The sequence below is a fragment of the Dipodomys merriami genome, unplaced genomic scaffold (assembly GCF_024711535.1).
Source record: "Dipodomys merriami isolate MVZ:Mamm:240054 unplaced genomic scaffold, mDipMer1.0.p SCAF_26, whole genome shotgun sequence".
Taxonomy (NCBI): domain Eukaryota; kingdom Metazoa; phylum Chordata; class Mammalia; order Rodentia; family Heteromyidae; genus Dipodomys; species Dipodomys merriami.
Genome location: NW_027204048.1, coordinates 7,801,849 through 7,825,407, shown reverse-complemented (window position 1 = coordinate 7,825,407; position 23,559 = coordinate 7,801,849). Strand labels below are relative to the sequence as shown.

General features: G+C 44.4%; 1 protein-coding gene and 1 long non-coding RNA gene across 2 annotated transcripts in view; one reads left to right on the top strand and one right to left on the bottom strand.

Moving 5' to 3' along the window:
- Positions 1 to 7,960: 7,960 nt before the first annotated feature.
- Positions 7,961 to 23,559, bottom strand: part of LOC138836947 (uncharacterized) — a 29,121-nt gene continuing 13,522 nt past the window's right edge. Inside the window, exon 3 of the long non-coding RNA XR_011375126.1 lies at positions 7,961 to 8,065. This is a non-coding gene — a long non-coding RNA (uncharacterized lncRNA). The remainder of the gene's footprint in view (positions 8,066 to 23,559) is intronic.
- LOC138836932 (spermatogenesis-associated protein 31A6-like) lies at positions 15,662 to 22,237 on the top strand. The gene is made up of 4 exons (XM_070035635.1): positions 15,662 to 15,858; positions 17,285 to 17,342; positions 18,325 to 18,385; positions 18,621 to 22,237. Exons 1-4 carry the CDS (start codon positions 15,667 to 15,669, stop codon positions 22,174 to 22,176), a joined length of 3,867 nt encoding a protein of 1,288 aa, XP_069891736.1. The 5' UTR covers positions 15,662 to 15,666; the 3' UTR covers positions 22,177 to 22,237.

Here is a 23,559-nt window from a genome sequence, read left to right as displayed (position 1 = left end):
AAGGAACTCAAGCCAGATGGACATGCTTTGGTTGATTAGAAAATATGAATTCAAGATACCCAAGATGTGGAGATAGTTCATATGCCCAACAATGGATGAGTGGATCAAGAAAATATGTTACATATATACAAAGGAATTTTACTCAACCATCAGAAAGAATAATACTATGCTATTTGCAGGAAGATGGACGGACCTAGGAAAATTATGTTAAGTGAAATAAGTCAGGCTCAGACAAACAGTGCATGTTTTCTCCCATATGTGGAAGTTAGGTCTGATATAGATACATGTAACATATACAGGGTTATATGCATATACACCCAAACAAACTGACTTAAGGACAGTATACTTAGGGGAGGAGTAGAGTGGAACTTCTTTTAATGAACAGCAGTGAAAGGTATGTTAAATAGGTAGGTTTCATTAGGTAGCTGATGAAGAGAACACCATTCGAGGCAGGAAAAGAAGTTTATTTCAGAACTGCTTGCCCCCACGGTGCATGGTGGAGAGGCATGGCCGAAAGGGGAGACCCACCCCTGGGCCAGGACTTATCTAGGCGAGGGACTGGAAAAGCTGTGGCCACATTGCATCTGGATGTGACCTCAGTGCCTGGGACCCATCTATGGTCAGATGGAAGGCCAGGGGCAGCCCAGATATAACCTAGCAGGAGGAGGTCACTGCTTCCAGGTGTGCCAGTTACCTAGGTAATGGATACTGGGTGGAAACTTAGCCAAGAGTTAGGGAAATGTCTGGACTGGACCTGCATGGCCTGGGCCAGGCCTTACAGTCAGGAAGCTGAAACATGCTGGGCTCAGAAGGCAACAAGGGGGTTACACAAATAGGAGAAAGTGTGAGCAAATACAGTCTTTAACGTCAATGGATACTGGGTAAAAATTGAACTACACAATGTGAGGTTAGGGGTGGGATGGGGAAAGGAAGAGGACAATTGAAGGGCTGATCCAGATGCAGTGTACTCATAACCTAACCTGACTCCATCTGGAATTAAAACCCCTTTGTGCAACTACTCAATAAACATAAAAATAAAATATGGACATTCTAGAATATTGAGAAAAAGGGGTGTGTTTTTTGTTTTGTTTTCTGTCTGAGACTAGGACTCAGACTTGCCATCTGATGTTTTATGCTCATTGGTAGCCATCCTACCACCCAGGCCACACCTCCAACTCCCCAAATGTTATTAAATATGTATTTATGAAACTAGTATTTCTAATTAAAATGTCACCCTGGTGTTCATAGCATGTCAGCATTGGTGGATTTTCTATACATGTCTGTAGTAGTACACACACACACACAGACACAGACACACAGACACAGACACACACACACAGACACACACACACAGACACACACACACAGACACACACGAAATTCACCACTAGGAATGCAACGCTTCCAAAACAGGCAGTATTAGAATACATACTGTTCTTAATCATAATTATGCAATTAATCTAAAGGGAAAGATTTTGTTAAAGAGGTGAGCCTTGATTAGATTTATCAGTAAATCTTTCAAAGTGCAGACAGGTTGGGATTCTAGGATTGAGTGGATTCTATAGTGAAGGAGGAGATGAGATTAGTGGCTTCATCAAGTGTATAAAAGCAGAGCTCAGCCACAGAACTGTGCAGTCTTGGCCAACGCCTTCCACAGAGTCCTGGCTGCCTTGTTGAGAGCCATCCATGAGGAATTGTTCCTCTACCATCCACAAACTTGAATTTGGTGAGTGCTGGATATGTTCACTTGGAGAAGGAAACTTCAGTCTTGTGAATTTTAAGATGAAGATGATTTAAAATCTATTTGCTCAACATAGTCTTTTCTTTTTTATCTGTCAGCTGTGGGGCCTGAACTCTGAGCCTGGGTGCTGTCCCTCAGCTCTTCAGCTAGAGATTAGCTCTCTACCACTTGAGCCACAGCACCACTTCTGGCTTTTTCTGTTATGTGGTACTGAGGAATCGAAACCAGGGCTTCATGCCTACTAGGCAAGCACTCTACCACTAAGCCACATCCTAGCCCAAGAAAAACTTTTCAATATTCAGAACTGGCATTTGATCAGTAAATGCACTAAATGTCAGGCAGATGTGAGCATGTTGTCATTTCTTTGAAAGTGTGCAAGTAAGGAATAATGCAGGCAATGAATAAGATGCAGTTTGAGGACTGATGGAGGCAAAGAGCATTAAACAAAAAGTACATTCCTTGCGTCTGAGAATGTAAATCTGGAAAGCTTCTTTCTTTTTTTTTCTTTTGGTCGGTCATGGGGCCTGAATTCTGGGTCTGGGCACTGTCCCTGAGTTCTTCAGCTCAAAGCTAGCACTCTACCACTTGAGCAAGAGTGATACTTCTGGCTTTTCCTGCTTATGTGGTGCTGAGGAATCGAACCCAGGGCCTCATATGTGAGGTAAGCACTCTACCACTGAGCAACCTTCCCAGCGCCCCCTGGAAAGCTTTTCTATCAATTAGGGGAGGGAAGAAAGTTATGAAAACTGGAGTGAGGATCTGATTTATATCTGAAATCGACATCCACTGTTAAGCTAGGTAAGAAATGTACCACTGGAGATAACATGTTTAGAAATATGAATGGGATTACAATTAGACTAGAATTAAAATCACATTCAAGTTGGGAGCTAGTGACTCATGCCTATAATCTTAGTTACTCAGGAGTCTGAGATCTGAGGATGATGGTTCAAAATCGACATGGGCTGGAAAGTTTGTGAGACTGTTTTTTCGTTGTGGTTTTTTTTTTTTTTTTTTTTTTTGCCAGTCCTGGGGCTTGAGCTCAGGGCCTGGGCATTGTCACTGAGCTTCTTTTTGCTCAAGGCTAGCACTCTACCACTTGAGCCACAGCACCACTTCCACCTTTTTCTTTTCTTTCTGTTTATGTGGTACTGAGGAATGAAACCCAGGACTTCATGCATGCTAGACAAGCACTCTGCCACTAAGCCACATTCCCAGCCTCTCATGAGACTCTTATCTCCAGATAATCACCCAAAAAAGCCAAATGTGGAGCTGGGACTCAAGTGCTAGATTACTAGCCTTGAGCAGAAAAAAAAAAGAAGAGAAGTCAGAGACAGTGCTCAGGCCTGAGTTCAACCCCCGGAACTCTTTTTCTTTTTCTTTTTCTTTTTCTTTTTCTTTTTCTTTTCTCTCTCTCTCCTCTCTCTCTCTCTCTCTCTCTCTCTCTCTCTCTTTCCCCCTCTCTCTCTCTCTCTCTCTCTCTCTCACACACACACACACACACACACACACACAATTCCATTGGTTCCATTGGTTATACTTTGAATCATGTAATATTACCATGGTACTAGAACAATAGTTATTCATTGTTAATATACTAGAATCAGAAGGATTATTGAGAGGATTGTATAGATAAATATTTGTAATTCTGCAAGTAGTAGATCAGATTTTATTTCATATTTATTTATGTATTATGTATGTATGTGTTTTTTAGGTTCCTAGAAGGCAATCAGAAGTATACAGATTCCCGGACAGCACTATCAAGAGATGGGGAATTCCCTAGGAATCCAATGGCAATTAACTTTAACTCGTCATCTAAATCGATTAATTCGTCATCTCAACCGTTCGTCTGAACGAGTTTTTAAGCTGGAAACAACTAAAGACAAAGAAGAGTGTATGATCTGCTTGGAAGACCTTGTCTGTGGGGACATTGTCCGACAGTTGCCATGCCAGCATGTCTTTCATTCAGAATGCATAAAAAAGTGGCTGGTGATATCCCGCACCTGCCCCTGCTGCAGGAGGTACGCTGCTCGAATTTGATGGATTCCAACACAAACACTGACATTGGTAGCTTTGGCCTTTATCAGAGTATAAGGAGCCAGCCTGAGGAATTCTGAACAGTTTTTGAAACAGTCCTCAGTGAAAACAGGGATTGGGATACAGCAAGTGACATTAAAAAAAACTTACAAAGACAGTAAGGTGATATGTTATGTCTGGCAATGCTTGGGATTGAAGTCAAGGCCTTATGCTTTTCAGGCAAATCTTGTACCACTCTTGGTCCATGGCCCCAGGATTTTTCCTTCTGTTTAGTTTTTTAGATAGGGCCTCAAGCTTTTTCTGGGATAATCTTGGACACAGATGTACTTACACTACCTCTTGAGTACCTAGGACTGCAGCCATATGTCACCACAACTGACCAGTGAGATGACAATCCACCCATGTTCATAACTATAATTGTATGAGGTCTTGTGGGTGTTCCAGAACATAGGGGTTGGCTAAAGTGTACCAACAACACTGTGATATTAAATCACTTAGTATTAAGGCAAACAAAAGCATCTGCTTGTATTGTCTCCTATTTATTTTCTCCCATTCCTTCATCTCTTATAACAATCATGGTTATCATGCTCATGCTCTCTATTTTTCTGATGGAAGGGAATACACAGGGTAAAAGTGCAGAATGGATTCTGTTCTCTTGGAATAGGGCACTGAATTAGTTAATATCATGACACATTAAGGTGGTTGGCTGATGTACAAACCCATTCAGCTAAATCTAATCATGGATGAGGGAGTCACGTTGCTAGAGATCCTTGTGAAGGATACAAATTGATCAGAACAAGCACTTCCACAGGACCAGCAGTGAGGAGGTGGGTGGGATGTGAGGCTCCCAGGAGCTGGGGTAGATGTAGAAGAAACAGTGTTAGCACACCAAGTAGAAAAATCTGAGCAGTTCCATGTTCACAGTTGTCAGGAGTCAAAGAGCCTCATAGATTAGAGGCAGCAAGGGAGCTAAGAATTGTCCATGTCTTTGTCTAATGAGCATATAAAACTCAGTAGTTTTCACAACCTCATCTCCAAAATGATAAGAGTCGGAATCCTTTCACTTGTTCGGGGAAAAGAGGTTGCTCTACTGCCGTCAGGCAGTGGCCCCCTGCCATCTCCCTTGCTCCCGTTCTTTCCCCTCTTCTCAAGGATTTCACTCACAACTCACTCCTGCAGTGCTTACCTACACACATCCTTGGTCCACATCAAGTCTGAACCATCTAAGATATCCTCACATAGGGGGCTGCTGAGGCACCCTCATTCTGCCTCTCCGCAGACCAATGCTTGTTCAGGACGGTCATTAGAGCTCACCCAAATCAGGGGCACAACCACATCAGTTCCTTTCAAGAATGGGTGTAAAATATCATGAACACAAATTAGCACACTTCTCCAGTTCAGCTGGGAACTATGTCAGAATGACTATGGTCATTGGTTGGGGCCTCCCTAACACCAGAAAGAGCAAAAGACAACAAAGTCTTTTCCTTCTTATTTGCACCTGGAGTATGTCACACCTGGAGTGACTGGCTTTGCCTTACTTTACCTTGGCTCTCCTTCATTTTGTTTCTCCTCATTTATCCAGTTAGGATAGAAACTGGATGGGACTTGTAGCTCATTACTGGCTTTGGACCTGAGGATTAAAGGGATTATAGCTACTCTACGTAGTAAATTATCTCCTAAGCTCAGTGGTTTGTGTTTTCTTTTGCTTTTTTTTTTGTCAGTCCTGGGTTTTGAACTCAGAGCCTGGGCACTGTCTCTGCGCTTCTTTGGTTCAAGGATAGCACTCTATCGTTTGAGCCACAGTGCCATTTCCAGCTTTTTCTGTTTAGGTGATATTAAGGAATCAAACCCAGGACTTCATGCATGCTAGGCATGCACTCTACCACTAAGCCACATTCACAGCCCTTGTTTTGTTTTAAAATCAGAAACCATTTTCTCTACTGGTTTTATTGTAGAACAATCACCTAGTCATTCAGAAATACTGTGTATAATACCTTCAGAACCCATCTAGGGGGTTTTGAGAAATCTTGGCTCACTTAAGTCATTTGATTTTTGCCAAACTCTGTGATTTGTCTGTTACTGTTCAGGCTGGCAAATTTACAGACACAGAAAGATCAATGAAGGGAACAGATACATTTTTAACATAAAGCTTGTGTATTTCCTGAGCTGCTGTGACAAATTATCTCAACTTTGCTGACTTGAAACAATGAAAATGTATGCCTGTCATTGTAGTTCTTAAGGTTGGAATCTCCAAAAGAACCTGTAAAAGCTGACTGCAATGATCCCAAGTGGGCTGATGAGTACAGAGAATAGTTTCAAGCAAACGAATTAAATCCTGGGGTTTCTTAGAAAAGGGGGTATTTTGGGTGCACCAAGTGTATAAATCACTGGTAGAAAATGGCCAATATTGGAGTTGCTGTTGACCATACACATCCACAGTACCTATGGTGCATAAAGGAAAAACAGCTGCATAAGATGGGGGGTTGATCCCACCGTGGCGGTGAGTGACTGGCCCCTCAGAAACTTTAAGGGCAGGTGCCGAGGATTCTATAGATCCCTCCTCCTCTTGATCATTCTCAGGTTCTGAAAAAGGAACCTGGGAAGGGGAGTATGGGGGAGGAAACATTTCTTCTTCCAAATTATCTCCCTGAAAAACTGGGGGTGGGGTACAATTTCTTTATCTCTTTCTTAGTTTCTTTTTGTAAGTCTAGGGGGCTACATGGAGTGTTGCCCATGGTTTCTAGTCCCGTCAGTTGTTCAGTCCAAAAAACAATAAACAGTACAAGCAAAACACACGCAGGCCTGACAATTATGAAAAAAAGCTTATGAAGTGGAGATCTCACGAATTGGTCTGCTGACTCCTGTAATGGGACATCCACGCCCCACAGCAGAAGGAGCAGACCCACAGTGGGCGAGTTGGGCCTCGGTTAACACTGAACCCACCCTCGCCCCACAATTCACACGTGCGATGTTCCAAGGACCCCCCCACACGGTGGGGTTCCAAGGACCCCTGCCCCACAGGAGGATCTGGGACGTCTCCCAGTTCCTCCAGGGTTGTCATGTAAGCACGTCCTCTTCGACAACCCTTTACCAATCAGAGAGGCTATCCTCACAAAGTAAAGGGAAAGTAAAAGAGACAAACGACAGGACAAGACAAATTAACAAAGACAGTGGTGTTTTACCTTTGGAGTCTGAGGTCTTGGGGGCCTTTGGGGGGTATCCCGGATGAGCCCCCACTAATATGTTCTGCCAAGGTCGCAGGACCCCCCCACAAGAAGACCACCGAGAGTCAGACTCTACAGCTGTTTTATTTAAATGGGCTGCAGCTTGGGCCTCGTCCTAGACTCTGACACAGCTGAGCCTTGGAGGAGAACCCCAAGCTAAGGATTTGCAGGTCTTATATAGGCACACAATCAACCAGGTGTTTTGATTACCACCACGTGTTGCTTTGCTAGACAGAAACAAGCAACACGTGGTGGTCACTGCCTCAAACTTTAACCTTTCAAGTGCTCAATGCAGTCAATTGTTTAATCTACTAAATTTTTATTTGCTCAATAGGAAAAGCAATGTATTTAGTAAAGTTAGATTGGCATGAATGGATCAATACATCTTCAAAGAGTGATCTTGTAGCTCCCTTCACATGGTTAGGATGGACAGTTATCCATATTTTTAATGATACATTTCTGGCTTCCTCCCACTGAGGTACTGGGACTCGGACATCTCCCCATCACAAACCATGGCCCCTACACATCAAAGAGGCATCATGTGCTACCTTGGTTACTTTACCCAGCTGTTCTGAAACTGCCTCATGTCTTTCTTTATTTTAGTTTTGGTGATATTTTTCTTATGATCATCTCACTTGATCAGTCACATGGTATTTTAAAAATAAATATTTTAAAACTAAAAAAGGATGAAATAATTGGAAATACTCTATGCCCTCCAATATTTCTTCTCTGACTGAGTTTTCCTCATCAGCTCTTATTGTCATTCAGTACAGGGGAAAGATACCAAAACCAAGAAAAAACACAAACTTATTAGGAAGAAGAAAGCTAACAAGTGATAACATGATGGGTCCTTTCCTTAAATTTCAGTATAACTAGTTTTGCAGCTATATGGAAAATAGCTAAGAATACAAAGTCTTTGGAAGAGATCAAAGTGTATTGACAATAGCAGACTCACCATCTCTCCTATGTAAACTAGCAAATCCAGGGCCATGGCTGCTGGACAGAGCTGAGCTGCTGCTGAAGGATGCCCAGGGCAAGGCAGAGGTCAGTGGAGCATCGCACTTGTCTGAACAACAACAACAAAAACATCATCATCCCTCACAGGTTACAGACACTGAGAAAAGTGTTCCTACTCTCTACTTTCTCACCTTCCTACATGTTGAGGTAACAGGTAGAAAAATGCTTGAAATTGTAGCAAACATCAGTTTTGTATGAAATATGCTAGTAACTGCTAACTACAGGCTCTCATTGATTATTAAACCTGATTTGTAGCATTTGCTGTTTCCCATGGTAGAAGTATTTCAACTTTGACCAGAATTGAACCTATTCATGGGCTGTTACTGACCAACTGGTTTGAAAATAATGCAGAGTTTCACACATCATTTGCATTTCTGCATGCAAATAGAAGATATGTTAATCGCCATTGTGCTTAAAGTATAGGTATCATGAAATCAACACCTAGTGGACAGTTGTGAGAATTTACTTCCATTTTGCTTAACTAAAAGTTTATATAATTTTATTTTGAAAGACAACTGGTTTGTAAAAGTAATGATTGGTTCATAGTAGTAACTAAAACTTATTACCAGTGATTGATTATTGAATAGAGAAATAAGTATTTCTTTCAAGATTAGGAATCAAAACTTATGCTAAACATTGAACTGAAAAATCTTACCCGTATATAGAAGAAAATAAGTAAGAACAGGAAATAAACTGTCAATATTTCTAGATATTTTGATTATGTAGGTAGCAAATCTAAAAATAATTGTTCAGATATTACCTTAATATACAAGAACTCAGTATACTTCTAAACATTATCTGTACTTTGAAAATATGAGAGAATATCAAATGACTATAAAATGACAAAAACCTAACAAAAATTTACAAAATGCTATAAGACATTTATATTGTGATAAAATTATATTTAAAAATTTTTAAAGTTTCATAGCTGGATGCCAGTGGATCACACGCATAATCCTAGCCTCTCAGGAGGCTGAGATCTGAGGATCAAGGTTCAAAGCAAGCCCACACAGAAAAAGTCCATGAGACTCTTATCTTTAATTAATCACCCTCCAAAGAAATGGAAGTGCCGCTGTGGTTCAAAATGGTAGAGTGCTAACCTTGAGCAAAAAGCTCAGGGACAGCACAGCATCCAGGCCCTGAGTTCAAGACCCATCACACACACACACACACACACACACACACACACACACACACACACACAGACACTTAAGCTTCATAAATGCAGACTACAGGAATCAAAGACATACTCTGTATTGGAGGGTTCTAGATTTCCCTAAAACTAGCTAAGGATTCATTAGAAGTCCAGTCCAGAGCCAAAGAGGATTCTTCATGCATTTCAAACAGCCCTACATGGCTCAGGGGTTGGAAACAAGTGGCACAGGTTTGCCAATGACCTCTAAAGAGTGAGAAAATCCTTCTCGAGGCACGGTTAAATGTAACAAACAAATTTATTTACACTACTCACACCAGAAAGGGGTCCTGCGACTACGTTGTCCTGGGCAAGATACCCAGAACCAAGAGCAGCCTCGACCATGAAGCCTCCCAGTCTCCAGTAGGCAGCCCCGATCTGTATTAGTAGGTCTGCAAACCACAAATCAGTCGGTTGTTCTGCAAACCTCCAACCCCAGACCTCCAAAGCTGCAAAGCTGCAAAGCTCCGAAGGGGAAGGCTTTTCCTTTTCTTCCCTCCCTCCTCCTCTGCCGCCTCTCGGCTCTCCACAGGCCTGCCCCGCCCTGCGCCAGGAGGCGCCTCTCCACGGGCCGCCCCAGAGAAAGGTCCCGGATGGCCCCTCGAGGAGGCCCGAAGGACCTCTGGAGGACGTCCCGGATGGCTGTGGAGGCTGGCCTGCCTCCTCAGGCCTGCCCTGCGCTACTCGGCAGGCTTCCCTGCTGCCGCCTCTCTTCACTCAGTGTCTGCCCTCTCCCTTGTGCTACTTCTTCCTTGCTCTCTCTCCCCTACCCTCCTCAGATTCTCCTCAGGACTCTCCTCAGGACTCTTGGTCTCTCCCCTACTCTCCTCTTAGTTCTCTCCTCGGGACTCCTAACAGGCAGCCTATGTACAGGCTGCGCCCCTCCCCTTCCGGCGGCTTGCCCCGCCCCTTCGGCGGCATGGCACGCCCCTCCTGTGGCACTCCCCGCGGGGCGGTGCCAGGCTCTCGATGTCCCGCCCCCTCCGGTGGCCCGGCTGTGCAGCAGTGAGGCTCACCTCTTGATTCCCGCCCCCTTCAGCGGCCGGGCCACGGAGCCACGCTGATTATTGGGGCCCCACTTATTATCGGGGCCACTGCCCCAAAGCCCTGAGTCCTGTGGCTGTACTTGCCTAGGCCTCCCAGGTCCCCTGGGTAGGACTGTCAGACCCTGTAATTAATCAGAGAACCCTGTCAGGTAATTTTAAAAGCAATATAAAACACCTAGGCCATGTTACAAACGTACAGTCTCTTCCCCATGGACACATATACTTCCACTCCTGAAATTATGATTTTCAAAATGTCATCTGCTTTGGGCTCTACTAAGCCAGAATATTGAGGATACAGTGGGTGGGCATATGTGCAGTCAAGGGAGAAGGCTGTGTACAGAGGGAGGAAATGTATGGATTCACATCAGAAGCACAGGGCTCTATCTGTGCAATGGATGGACTTCTAGGGAGGTAACTGGGGTCACTCAATGATGTCACAGGGGCAGACTTAACCTGCAGGTTTTTTAGGACGTCTGTCTGTGAGAGGTTCTGTGACAGTACCACACAGCCTGATTCCACATCAGTGGCAGTGACCTCACAGTTTCAAAACAGAAGTCATGTTATGCTAAACCTAAACGTTTCTCAATTCTATAGGTTTCTACTAAATTCTCTGATTCAATGGTGAAATAGTTTAAATGGCCACAGAACAATATATTATTCAGTTTATTTAATCCAGAGGATTATTTCCATTCTATAAAATCTGGAAAGCCACTTCCCTTGCTGTTGCTTCACAATTCCATTGAATTTTCAGTCAAAACAATAAACTACGTGGATCTCAAGATAACTATTACTATTTACTCATATTTTAGTGTGGACAAAGATTATTATGAGTAAGTGCTTTGGATATGTTTTGCAAATATTTTCTCCTTGCAGGGCATTTTAAAAAATAATAAAAGAATGTGACCACAAAAGGCAGACATGTGGTATGGGTCTTAGCTTCTCTTTGGAGTGCTGTGAACAGAACACCAGATAGAGATCTCATGAACAGAGGACCTGGGAGCTGGTTTGTGAAACAGCCCCTCCTTACCAGGGCCAGGCAGTGAGCTATGCAAGAATCTTCCTCAGGTGAGAAATATGCTCAGACATCTGGGGTGGAAGCATAGCACATCTTGGGGGACAGGAGACACCCACTAACCAGGATATGTGGCAGTTGCAGGTTCTGCAAAGTGTTGCTCCCTCTCAATCACAGATGCCTGAGCAGCCACTTCTGACCTTCACAGAGGCTGCAAAGAGCCAAAACTCCATAGGAGAACACACAGGGGAAGTAGCAAGCATTTCAGGAAGGCACAATCCCAGGGGAAGAGCCAGAGATAAGAAGGGTTCCACAAGCTAGAGAGAAGTCTGGGGAAGAAATAACAGGAGAAATCTCAAGGCGTGGAGCTGCCAGGAGACCTTCAGATTCCAACAGCGCTGCCTTACATCACTATCTATGCACATGCCGCTCCCACCCCAGGACAGCTGTGTGCTCCACATGGAGACTAGCATGGTTTAACAAATCAACAGTCATGGACACGAGACAATGAATATATGGCCAGAGGAGGTATGTCCTCAGAGAGAATAAGAAACACAGGTGTCCAGGCCACATTGATCTGACAAAGACAGCAGGATAATTCCAACTAATGGAAAATAAGTGACATTGAAAGAAGTTACACTTTTACATTTTTTAAAAGGGGGGGGGGAGTTAAATTTGCTAATAACCAGTGGACCTTAATAGCTAAAAATCAGAGAAATTATTTATAGAGATATAACTGTATAAAGTTGAGCCATGTCAATATACTGTAGGAAGATGTTTTTATTTTGTTTTGTTTTGTTTTTTCCTTTGGGGGCTTGAACTCAGAGCCTCATGCTCATGTTTTTTTTCCACTCAATTCTGGTACTCTACTATTTAAGCCATACCTTTGGGCATTTTTTTGCTGGTCAACTGGAGATAAGAGTCACAAGGACTTTCCTGCCTGGCCTGGCTTCCAACCATGATCTCAGACCCCAGAGTAGCTAGGATTACAGGTATAAGTCACTAGTGCCAAGCAGAAAGAGCTTCTAATTTCATACCAGCTTTCTGGCTCATATTTCTATTTTATAACTATAGTACCTAACTAATGGTAATATATAGACAGTAGAAATACCAATAGCAATGCACTTCCCAAAGTTACTGTTTAGCTTTCTGTCCAAGGTCAAGGACCAGGGTCATTTTTCTATTTTACACTTTAAGCCATTATTTCAGCTATTATTTCAGACAAATTACATTGAGAAATTAGTATGATCCAGGTGTTATTTATACATCTTAATTTAATCTTCATCAGAATTCTATCGGGTAGGGTACCACATTGTTTTCTTTTTTGAGTACAAGCATTGAAGCTCAGGGCTTCATACTTGCTAGGCAAGTGGATCTATGGCTTACACCACATTTCTAAATCTCACCACATGTACCTGTGTAAAGACAAGGAAACAGAGACACAGAGGTAATGTAGGTTACTGGAAACCCCACAAGCTGGAATGAAGCTCTAGAACCAGAATTCCTAACTCAGAGGCTCTGCTTGTAAGTACACCACTCAATTGACAATCAACAAGTAGAGGTCATTGATTATGTTGGGGCATCATCAAAGAATATTACTATAGTCATTGTTGTCATAATTAGGTGTTTTCATACCCCAGGCTTCCCTCCTTCCTGTAGAGGAAAGGACACAAGGGACTTTCTTGAAATTCCCCAGGAAAGAAAGATCCCTTGATGGAGATACTGTATGAATGAAACATTCTGGAACTTTTTTTTAATTGTAAGAATGCAGTCCTGTTAATTTACTTGCTTTTTTTAGCTATAATTTCATGTGCCAGTGCAGAAGTAAGAAATGAACATTTACCACACAGAAAATTCCAGAATCAGCAGCACAGCAAATCAGAACACACAGCACAGACACTGTTAGTACAGCTGGGATCCAGATAGGCTTTTTATCCTTTAAACACAGAAATGGAGAGCCAAAGCATGAGGAAATGCTGCAAGGTACTCGCTGGACACTATGTTGAAAATGAACTATAGAACTGTGGGTGGGGATGGGAGGGAAAAACTAGGAGAGAGCGAGAGAAGGGATGACATTGTCCAAAAAGGAATGTTCTTTTTACCTGATGTGTCACCATAAGCACTCTACATATCACCTCAATAAAACAGTAAACATTTTTAAAGTCAAATCATTAATCTTAGTTTTTAAAAGAATTTAAGAAAGTAAGTCTCAGATGGTGGTGCTTCCCTTTACCTGTCTGTTCTCTGTACCTGAGCAGGCTGTGTCCACCTGGCAGCCCTGCACCTCTCTGGTCTGCTTACTGGGTGGAGTGACAACTCCATACACCTATGATGCTAATGCAGGACCAAGCCACCTGGGCCAGGGCCAGTGATTTCTTTTTGTAACAAAGTTCCTGAAAGATTTATCCACATCGAAACACCAGTGAAGACACTGGCTTGACCTTCCTGTCCAGCAATCCCATCCTGTTCTCTCCTCTCTCAACATGCTCCTGCTAACCTTACCACAACCAGAGCTTTCTTGGGGACTGCAAGACACCTGGGCTCCCAGAGTCAAAAGTACTTTCATCTTCCAGACTTAGGAGGGCAAATCAACTATAAACCACCTCGTGCTAGCTTCATGTTCAGAAGCAGGCCAGCCATTATGTTCATAAAAGTTTATAGTAATGCAATGGCGTTTTCTCAGTTTCTGATACATGTTTTAAACGACTTTCTGCACTCACGAGTGTATCCCGCCACTCCTGGGTTCCAGGTCTGCATAGAAAGAATCACGAGCGTCCTGAACAGGGCGGTAGGGCTGAGTCCGCGTGGGAGTGTCCTCCACTGGCCATCACTCCAGTCCTCCGCTTGGTGCTAACGCCTCCTTGCTGCTCTCTTCTCTTGTGTGTTTCAAGTAGCCAGAGCCCCCCAAAGTAAGCTTTACATTCACTAGGATAGCTGTTATAAAGCAAGCAGAAGCAAGTGGAGCTGTGGCTCATGTCAAACTGTTAGCCATCAGCAAAAAGCTCAGGAAGAGGGCTTCCGCCCTAGGTTCAAGCCCAAGATCAGCACACATGAAAAACCAAATAAAACAGAAATTTGTTGTTGGTAGAAACTGGAAGAACATGGAACCCTAGTTTCTTGTTAATGTTTTATTTAGGTTGTTTTGTTTGGCAATAGTATGATTTGAACTCAGGACCACATTAGGCAGAGTTAGGGTGCCATTATTTTTATGGCTCTTTAGTTATTTTTCAGATCTTTTTCAGTTATCATTGTGATAGTTTTCCTCAGAGCGGCTTTGGACTCCAGTCCTCTACTTCTGTCTCCTGCTTAGCTGGGATTACAGATGAGAGACACCAAGTCATCCTAGGCCATTATTCCATTTCAGCAGGAAGCAGCTAGACATCGACAATAATTCTTTGAAAGAAATTGGTGGGTAAAATTGAGAGTGAGGAAAATGTAAAAGGACCCGACATCTGAATATGTTTACATGTGAGGATTTAGTTCATGAATTGACCAGGTGCCTCCAGTTTCTTGAGTTTTTCAAAGGCAGCATTTTTCTTTTCTTGCTCATTCTCCTATCCCCCCACCCAGACACCTACTTGCCATGCCCTAGGAGAGGAAATTCAGGATGATTCTCATACCTTGAGTCAAGGTCATCACACTCCTCTCCTTATCTTGCTTTCCAAGGTATTGAAGGAACATTTAGGACGATGACTACATCTCTGGAGACTGCTGGTTAACACATTTGGAAATAAGCAGGCCCAAGAACACCATTAGGCCGGAATTCATGCCTCAGCACTTAAACCCATCAGGAAGTCCATGATCCTGGGCCTGTCCATAAAAGCCTCCTTCTTCCCCTACCTATAAGGACTGCTCTTCTTTGTCAGACAATAGCTCAAGTAGGTCTCATTTTGCCTTCAAGTTAATAAACCTTTATTTCCTTTACTCTAAGACACTAATCTCACTGACATTGAATTGACATTGAATTCAGGGAACTGAATTTCCAGGAACACGGTAGAGTTGGGAGTTGTAGACAGGGGTCATCTTGAGACTAAAAAGCAAAGTGAACAGCACAAAATCCAGAGTAAACTCTAAATTTTCAAAAACTGTTAACGATATGGACTGTAAGCAGTGATCTCCAAAGAAACAGGTAATGTCTTAGTTGAAGGGAAAGGCACAGGAAATGGATGGAAGTACGCCTCTGACAGGTTGAGCAGGTGAATTTGGAGGTAGGAATCTAGAGGGCCCAAGACTGAAAGACTTGCTGAGCTAGTGGCAGTGGTAGGGCTTTGTGACACATCACTCCTCCCGCTTTGTGACTTACTAGAAAACCAGGTCTTTGTGATGTAGGCCTTCATTTACTATATATTGCCAAAGAAACTCCCAGAGCTCAGTTGCTCAAGAGCAATAGTGCGATTCAGATGATGGAGAATCCTCTCTTGTCACTGAAAAGCGTTGCTATTCCATGGCTGAGCCCTGAACTCGCCACCTTTGCAATGGATATGATCCTTGCCATTGTGGGTGGCGTGGGGCTCTACCTCCTGCTACTGCTACTTCCCTGCTTCAAGGAAAATCCATCCTCACCAACACCTGAGAGAAAGAAACTGACTGAGGTAAGATCCCTAAGGGCAGACCACCCAAAAATAGGTATCTATATCTATATCTATACACACACATTGGAATTTTACTTATCAGTTAGTGATATTGTAGCATCTGTAAAGAAATGGAAGACTTGGGAAAATTAAGTTAAGTCAGTCCCAGAGAGACAAAAGATCCATGTATTCCTCTATATGTGGAAGGTAGATTTAGCTTATATACTCACAAATGTGGTGGGTATTATGTATGTGTACACAAATGTATTGACTGAGATCTTGTGTGGAGGCTCTAGGAGGGGAGCACAGCTACTCGTATACCCTAGACTGAAGACCCGTCCTCCTCTGTCGGGTATGGTCGTCCTCTTCAACCGAGCGCACAGCTTCGGGAGGGACGCACATGGAGGGGTGAGGGAGGAAGGGGACACCCGCCTAGCCAGCCAGATCAGTCGAATCAACCCTGGCGATCAATGGGGTGACAGACGTCGCAGCCAGATCGCCCTCACATCCATGTATTGACTGAGATATGGTAGAGTCAAAGGATATCTCAATGCGGAATTCATTAGAAAGCCAAAAATCCAAGTTCAGTAAAATAAAAACAGGAAATGAGTTCTTGACAGGGTGGGGAGGGGTCAAAGGAAAGAGGGTAGTCAAGGGAGAAGGGGAAATGTAGTTAAGAATCCAATGTTATAATCTGACAGTAAGAAGGGAAAGGGGTGAGTGGGAGATGAAAGGGAGACACTGTGGTACAGATTGAGTGATCAAGATACATGATATTCACAAACTGCCTTGTGAAATGGCAACTCCTGTGTACAACTACTTATTGATAATTTTTTAAATGGTTCTTTTGTTTACTGATGTTTTCACTTCTCCAAAACAAGTAACAAGGCTTCTTGAGGGAAAATTTTAGGCACTATCAGCACAGGGCACAATGTCAGTAGCATAAGGTACTATTCTGAGCTCTCAGAACAGCTGTGTGGAGTGCAGCAAGTACCAGGGTTAATTCAAACCCTGAAACTCAGCAACCAAGGACTGAGGTCCTGAGAGCTGAGGACCTGAACACTCAGTCCTATGTCACAGCAGGGGCCTGAAATCCCCAGTCTCCCCAGTGTTAGGTTGATTAAAGGGCGGTTCAAAGCCCATGTCAACCTCCCATCAGAGGCTAAGGTCACCTTTGGACTCAGGAAGGAAAAGCCAACCTGGAAGCTGAGAGGCACCTGGAAATCAGGGTCTTGGTCCTGAGAACAGAAAAAGCACTGAGGTGATCTTGGTTGTCTGTCTCATATAAGAAAAACAGAAATAATTAGCAGCCACACTAACTGTGAAGAAAGGAAATGCAGGGACACAGGTGAAGACATCATTTTATCCAGAAACACCAAATATCTCAACTTGTCTAGGGAAAGGAAAAGAGTAAAGAGGTCTAAGTCACGTTTTTCTCATCTCTCAGTATTCTGTGGAGAAAAGAGGCCAGATCAAATGCAGGAAGAAACGTGCTGCTCTGAAAGGTAGGCTCCGCACTTTCTTCTAAGGGGATTTGATCTAGGTCTCTGTCAGCAAGAGCCAGGCCACCAAGTATTTCAGTGTGTAAAACCTTAGCAGGAGAGTCCTGGGAAAGAAACCAGGACTGGAGACGCTTCTCAGGTTCTCTGCGTGGAATGAAGCTGTGATATGCATCATGACAAATGGGAGGGGCTAAGAAGCTGTGAGGTCACACTGATGATGTGGAGATGTGGCACACAGGGGGAGGGGCTAAGAAGTTGTGAGGTCACACTGCCTCGATGTGGAGGTGTGTCACACAGGGCGGGGCTGAGAGGCTGTGAGGTCACACTGATGATGTGGATCTGTGTCACACAGGGGGAGGGGCTAAGAGGCTGAGAGGTAACACTGACTTGATGAGGAGCTGTGAACTTCAAGCCCTCAGTGGCCCAATTCAATTCCCTAAAATCTGTATTAGCAATGAGACGTCCTTTCTCCGGGTCCCCCAAGAGGTTGTGCAGGTTGTGGAGGTTTGCAGAGCAGGTGGTCCCTCGTAAATAAAGCAGCACTCCCCCTCTATATGCCCTCTTAGTACTGGTACCCATCTGGCAGCCATGAATACAGATCTGGGATCCAATGTGATCTTCCATGTTCTTTTTATTTTTATTTTTATTTTTATTTTTATTTTTTTATTCGGTCATGGGGCTTGAACTCTGGGCCTGGGCGCTGTCCCTTAGCTCTTCAGCTCAAGGCGAGCGCTCTACCACTTGAGCTACAGCACCACTTCCGGTTTTCTGGTGATTTATTGGAGATAGGAGTCTCACGGTCTCTCCTGCCCGGGCTGGCTTTGAACTGAGATTCTCAGATCTCAGCCTCCTGAGTAGCTAGGATTACAGGCGTGAGCCACCAGCGCCCCGCCTTCCATGTTCTTTAATAGAGAGATATTTCCTTCAGCCTCCTGTAGGTTCCAGGGGCCCTCCCTTATCTGCCCTAACCACTGTCTATTTCTAGTTTGCAGAGCGATTCGGGAAGAGCTTGAGGAGATACATGACCTAGCTTCCTTTCTGAGTAGGTAAGGTTTTCCACATCTCTGTGCCTGCATTTCTACCCCAGGGAATGGAATTGTCTTGGGGTTGAGAGAGACTTCAGGTTGGCCTGGGATGTGGCTGAAGCCACAGGATGTAGAAAAGTAAGGACTGTGTAAATGTCAGGGTGTGGTTCTGTGGGTGCCATGGACAGCAGGTAAATATACTTGCCCATATGGGCCTGTCTGTTGCTGAATGAAGTTTGTCTCCTGTCTCCTACAGCACCCCAGGGAAACTCGATGACACTAGAAGCTTTCAGCGTTTCTTAAAAGGAGATGCCTTAGGTGAAGTTTTCAACTCAGAATCTGCTACAGCCCACCCGTCACCGAGGGACTCTGAGGAGGACACTTTCTCCAGCACTGTGTCCCTGAAGGCTTCCCGACCTCCTTCTCCCCAGGGCTTGCAGCCTCTGGCCTGTACCTTGTCACCAGTCCACATGGGCTCCTCAGTTTCTGTTGAGTCACACTCATCCCAGAATGTGTCTCAGCCTCCGGAGCTGTCGATTGCTCTAGGAGAACGGTCTTTTCCCTGTTCTCATTTTCCTCCACCTGTGGCCTGCACTCCACCCAGGCACGACTCAAACTCGGGTCTTCCCCCATGTGACATCAGGGAAGTCCCTCCAGAAACCACCCCACAGAGCTCTCCAACCAACAGCTCTCGGGTGCCTTCTCCTATTCCAGCCCTCAACTCTGATCTCCTGGATTTGCCAGACAGAGTGAATAGTAAGAGAGAAAAGCTGAAATCAGCTTTTCAGGAGAAAGAACACCCTGTGGCTTCTCAGGGGAACATGATGAAGTCACTAGGCAGTGCACAAGACACTGCCGTCCCTCAGCCCTTCTGGAACACCGAGGGAAAACCACAGCAGCTTCCTGATTCTCAGGAGCTGTTCTTCCCCATGGTCTTGCAGAAATGCTGCCAACTGTTCTGGGGCCTTCCCTTCCTGCACAGCGAGTCCCTAGTGGCTCCTGTCCAAATGTCTGGTCATCCACTAGACTTACCCTGTGTTTTATTCAATAGTTTCTTGCACTTAGTGCCGGGACAAGTCCAAGCTAAAGTACTTCCACCATACTTTCTACAGCAGCCCTTACTGCATCATTTGGTCAAATCACAACCCTTCACTCCAACCTTAACCTGGCCCCAGCCTTCCCCACTGGCTGAGATCCAGGCCTATCCCCATGGCATGTTCTCTACACCAAACTTATCCTGTCCTTCACCTCCAGTGAGGTCCTGTACTATCCCACCTGTTATTCAACAGCTAGAACATCATCTCGAGAAGAAACACCTGGAATGTCGTAGAATTTTATGTTCTGTGGTTGAAGAGTCTCACAAAACCTTTAGTCAAGATCAGGGCCCCTGTAACCAGAGAGACTTTAGCAACCAATCCAGTGATTTGATAAGCCTTGAGATGAGGAAAAAGCTGGAACATCACTTCCAACAGAGGGTCCTACAGCACCTCTATAAAACAAATCGCATGATCCAGCTGTCACCTAAGAATTTCACAGGGACAGATCAGGCAGACCACAAATATGAATCTTTACAGAACTCTACATCTATAGATTATTGCTACCGGAAAATTCAGAAAACCTCAGAATGCCCAGTATCCCAGGGATGGGAGAACTGTAGAAATGATCGGCAACACTCTATGAGCAGAGTAGTGAGAGCTCTAGACAGGGATGCAGAAAGCTGCTCAGTGGATTTTATAAAGGCCAAAACACAGACCAAAGTAGAAAGTGACTTGAGACCAAGTAGTGACTCAGGATATTTTTCCCTAACTCATTCAAATAAGAACTATCGAGGAGAAACCTCAATAGCCCATCTCATCACTAAATGGGAGCAGATCAGTAGGGACAAGGTCCCTATGCACGTTAGTCATTCCCAGGGCAAGACAGATGCCTTGCCCCCCCTTGAAAACTCCAACTCTAGCAAGAACACTGGTGGAGAACCACCCTTAAAGACCAGGGAAACCTGCAAGAGCTCCTCCCAGGAGGTTTCCCACATTGATGCTGCCACTCAACAGCTGCTAGATGTGCATATCAAGAAGCTTTGGGCAAAGCACCAGTGGAGCTTGTGCCTAAAGGTTCTCAAACCTATAAAACTCCTTACTCTGAAAAAGGCTCCCCCTTTACCAACTTCACAGGGAGCTTCACCCTACATGGCCTGTAGTAATATCAAGGCCTATCACACAGATAAGGAGGGTGCATGCCAGAGAGAAGCCCTTCCCAAAGAAAAGAGCCAAAAGAGAGAAAAAAGTGAAGGCCATGCCTTACAACCTTCTCAACCACTATCACCACCTGAAACCCCGAGGGGAACACAGTACAATCATATCTGTGGTCCTTTGGACGCGTCTCCTACTGGAGAGGAAGGCAGACTGCTTTCTGAGATTCAATCTTGTATCCTAGTAGGACGAAACTGGCACCATAACATTGTGCCAGGATCAGAGGAAAGCAGTTTAGAATTAACTAAAAGCCCAGAAATGGGCATGTTTGCGACACATGAGAAAGAAAACCTCTGCCACAGTGTAACCATCCGAGAGGTCTTTGTTCCACCCAAATCTGTGTACACAGATCATGTCAGGGAAATGGCAGAGGATCAAGAGGAACAGCCCACTATCATCGATTTCAATAACTTGAACCTCAGAAATTTAGAACTGAGGACCACTGAAACACCATTACCTGCCAGAATTTCAATTTCCAACTACCCACTTGATTCATGCCTTAAAGAACAGGCAGGGTCAACCAGCACAAGCGAAAGCACCCTTTTTGATGATATCCTAAAGGACTGCAATGCTGACGCATTCCTGCAAGGTGGTGCCCCCAATATGCTGATTGCTGATGACATGTTTGCTTCTCAGAGTTCTCTAACTAGCTCAGAGAACCTTTCTGGAAGCAGCATATCCACTTTCTATGAGCGACGCTCTCCCTTGCCAAAGGGAGAGCAAATCACCAAGCAGCAAGAACCTAAGACATCTAAACTCCAGCAGCCATGGTACAGCAAAATGTTTCATGGGCATAATGAGACACAGAGCAGTGAGAGGCCCAAAGCTACAACACAGAAGGCAAAGCCTGCAGGACTGAGGCCCTCACAAGGCTGCAGGCTGAACTCTCCTGCCCAGGTCAGGAAAACAAGAACTGTGAGGAGGAACTCCATACCTGTGTCAGAGAAAGCACAGCATCCCCCGGAGAGTCAGTTCGGAAACCGAATAAAGAAGTTTTTTATGTCCATTTTTAATTCAAAAGAGAATAGTCAGGCAGACTCACTGCCAAATTCAAAACTCCAGTCAGCCAATAGCAAGAACCAAGACTTAACAACAAGCAGAATCCAAGACAGTGGAGGGCCTGAAGCCCAGACACTCAAGAACAACATTGAGCAAATCCTAGAAGAAGAAATTCACCTTAGGCCTTCTGCCTCCAACAAAACTTTCCACAAAGAATTTCAAGCCTTCACAGATAGACATTCCCACTCCTACATGGCTCCTCCTTACAAAATAGGAGGCCAAATGAAGACCAGCAGGGTCTCTTTTCCCCAAACCAGCCCCACTGGCCAAAGCCGTCCTCTCCATGACAGAAGAGTCACAAACCATAACAACGCTGGGACAGACTTGCTTCCCAGAAAGCCTGCGTCTCTACTCAGCCATGGCTGCCAGCATAGTCCAAGGGAGACAAATGTCCCAGGGCAGCACATCCATTGCCCAGGGCACTGTCCCCAGGGTGGGTTAGGCAGTCATGCATATTATGCTTATCATGTACTTCCTTGCGAGGCTCATTTTTGTGAGGACTAACTCCAGTCCATGCAAAGCATATCTGCTTTTTGTGAATGAGTACAATCGATGTCTCTCCCCTCAAATGCATATTGCTTAATACAGTCTTTGCATGTCATGAGATGTAGTGGCTTCTTTTTGTGCCTTCTGCTGGGGTAGGGATGGGCAGTCTGTGGTCTTCCTCAAAGAAGCTTCTAGAAGTGATGGGCACATGACATGCCATTGAAGACTCACCCTCGATCCCTCATTTCACCTATCGTGTCCATTTAATCACTACAAAAACTTCACAAAGCCTTTTGGGTTTGTAAGGATGAGGAAGCCTGGGAAGACAGCTTACTAGGATGTTCCTCAAACTAATGAACTTGGTTCAGTTGGAACATCATCTGTTGTACTTGCGGGCTATTCAGCTAGGACAGAATGTTGACTAGCAAAGCCTATGTTTGTCTTATATCTGCCTTTGACACTTCTCTGGGAATCTTCACAGAAGCTGTCTCAGCCACTGGATGCTAGGGGTCTGCAGGGAAGGCCATGCTGCCATTCATGGCTAGTGATCCTTGGCACTGTTGGGTCACTGGTTTGAGTTGCATTGAATTCCAGAAAGCATAGAAGCAGATCCACCCCTTCTCCAGAATGTTGGCAGTTGACTAATGACTTATTGAGGATTTTTCGAGTTAGGCTAAAGCCTTTCGTTGTTGCGTTTGTTGGAATATAGAATCCTAATCAGGGATTGAGAATAGTGTAGTTGGTTTGGGAGAAAGTATGGGACAGGGGCCTTGTCCTGACCTGAGCCACTTTGGGTGGGGGGCAAGATTTTGTCTAAATTCAGTTTAATTCATAATTAAAAGCTCTACCTGGATAGTCTCTATTATTGGTTGTGGTGGATGTGGGGCTTGTACTCTGGGTCTGGGCAATGTCCCTGAGCTTTATTTGCTCTAAGTTAGCATTCTACCACTTTGAGCAAGAGCACCACTTTCAATTTTGTGAGTCTTTTTGAGACTTTCCTGCCTGGGCTGCCTTTGAACAGTGATCCTTAGATCTCAAGCTTGGGAGTCAGTTGGCTTGCAGGCAGGACCCCCAGGTGCCCAGCAATGTACCTGCATAATGTTTAAAGCGCTATCAGCCAGAAGCTGAACTGGGAATGTGTTCCAGCAGAGTTTGAGTTGTTTCTTCTATGGACTCAGGCATCTACACCATAAACTTCACAGAGAGCCTAGGCCCAGGACAGGTAGGTACATTTCTGCAACACTTGGTTTTCACATAAATCCATATACTATTTTGAATTAAGCAGTGACAGTACAAATTCTGATGATCCCTGCTGACCTATCCCAAAAGAGGATATGTTTAGTCGGGTCTGGATATAGGCATAAGCTTATAATCCCAGGAAAAATGTATAGCTGGTGTTGA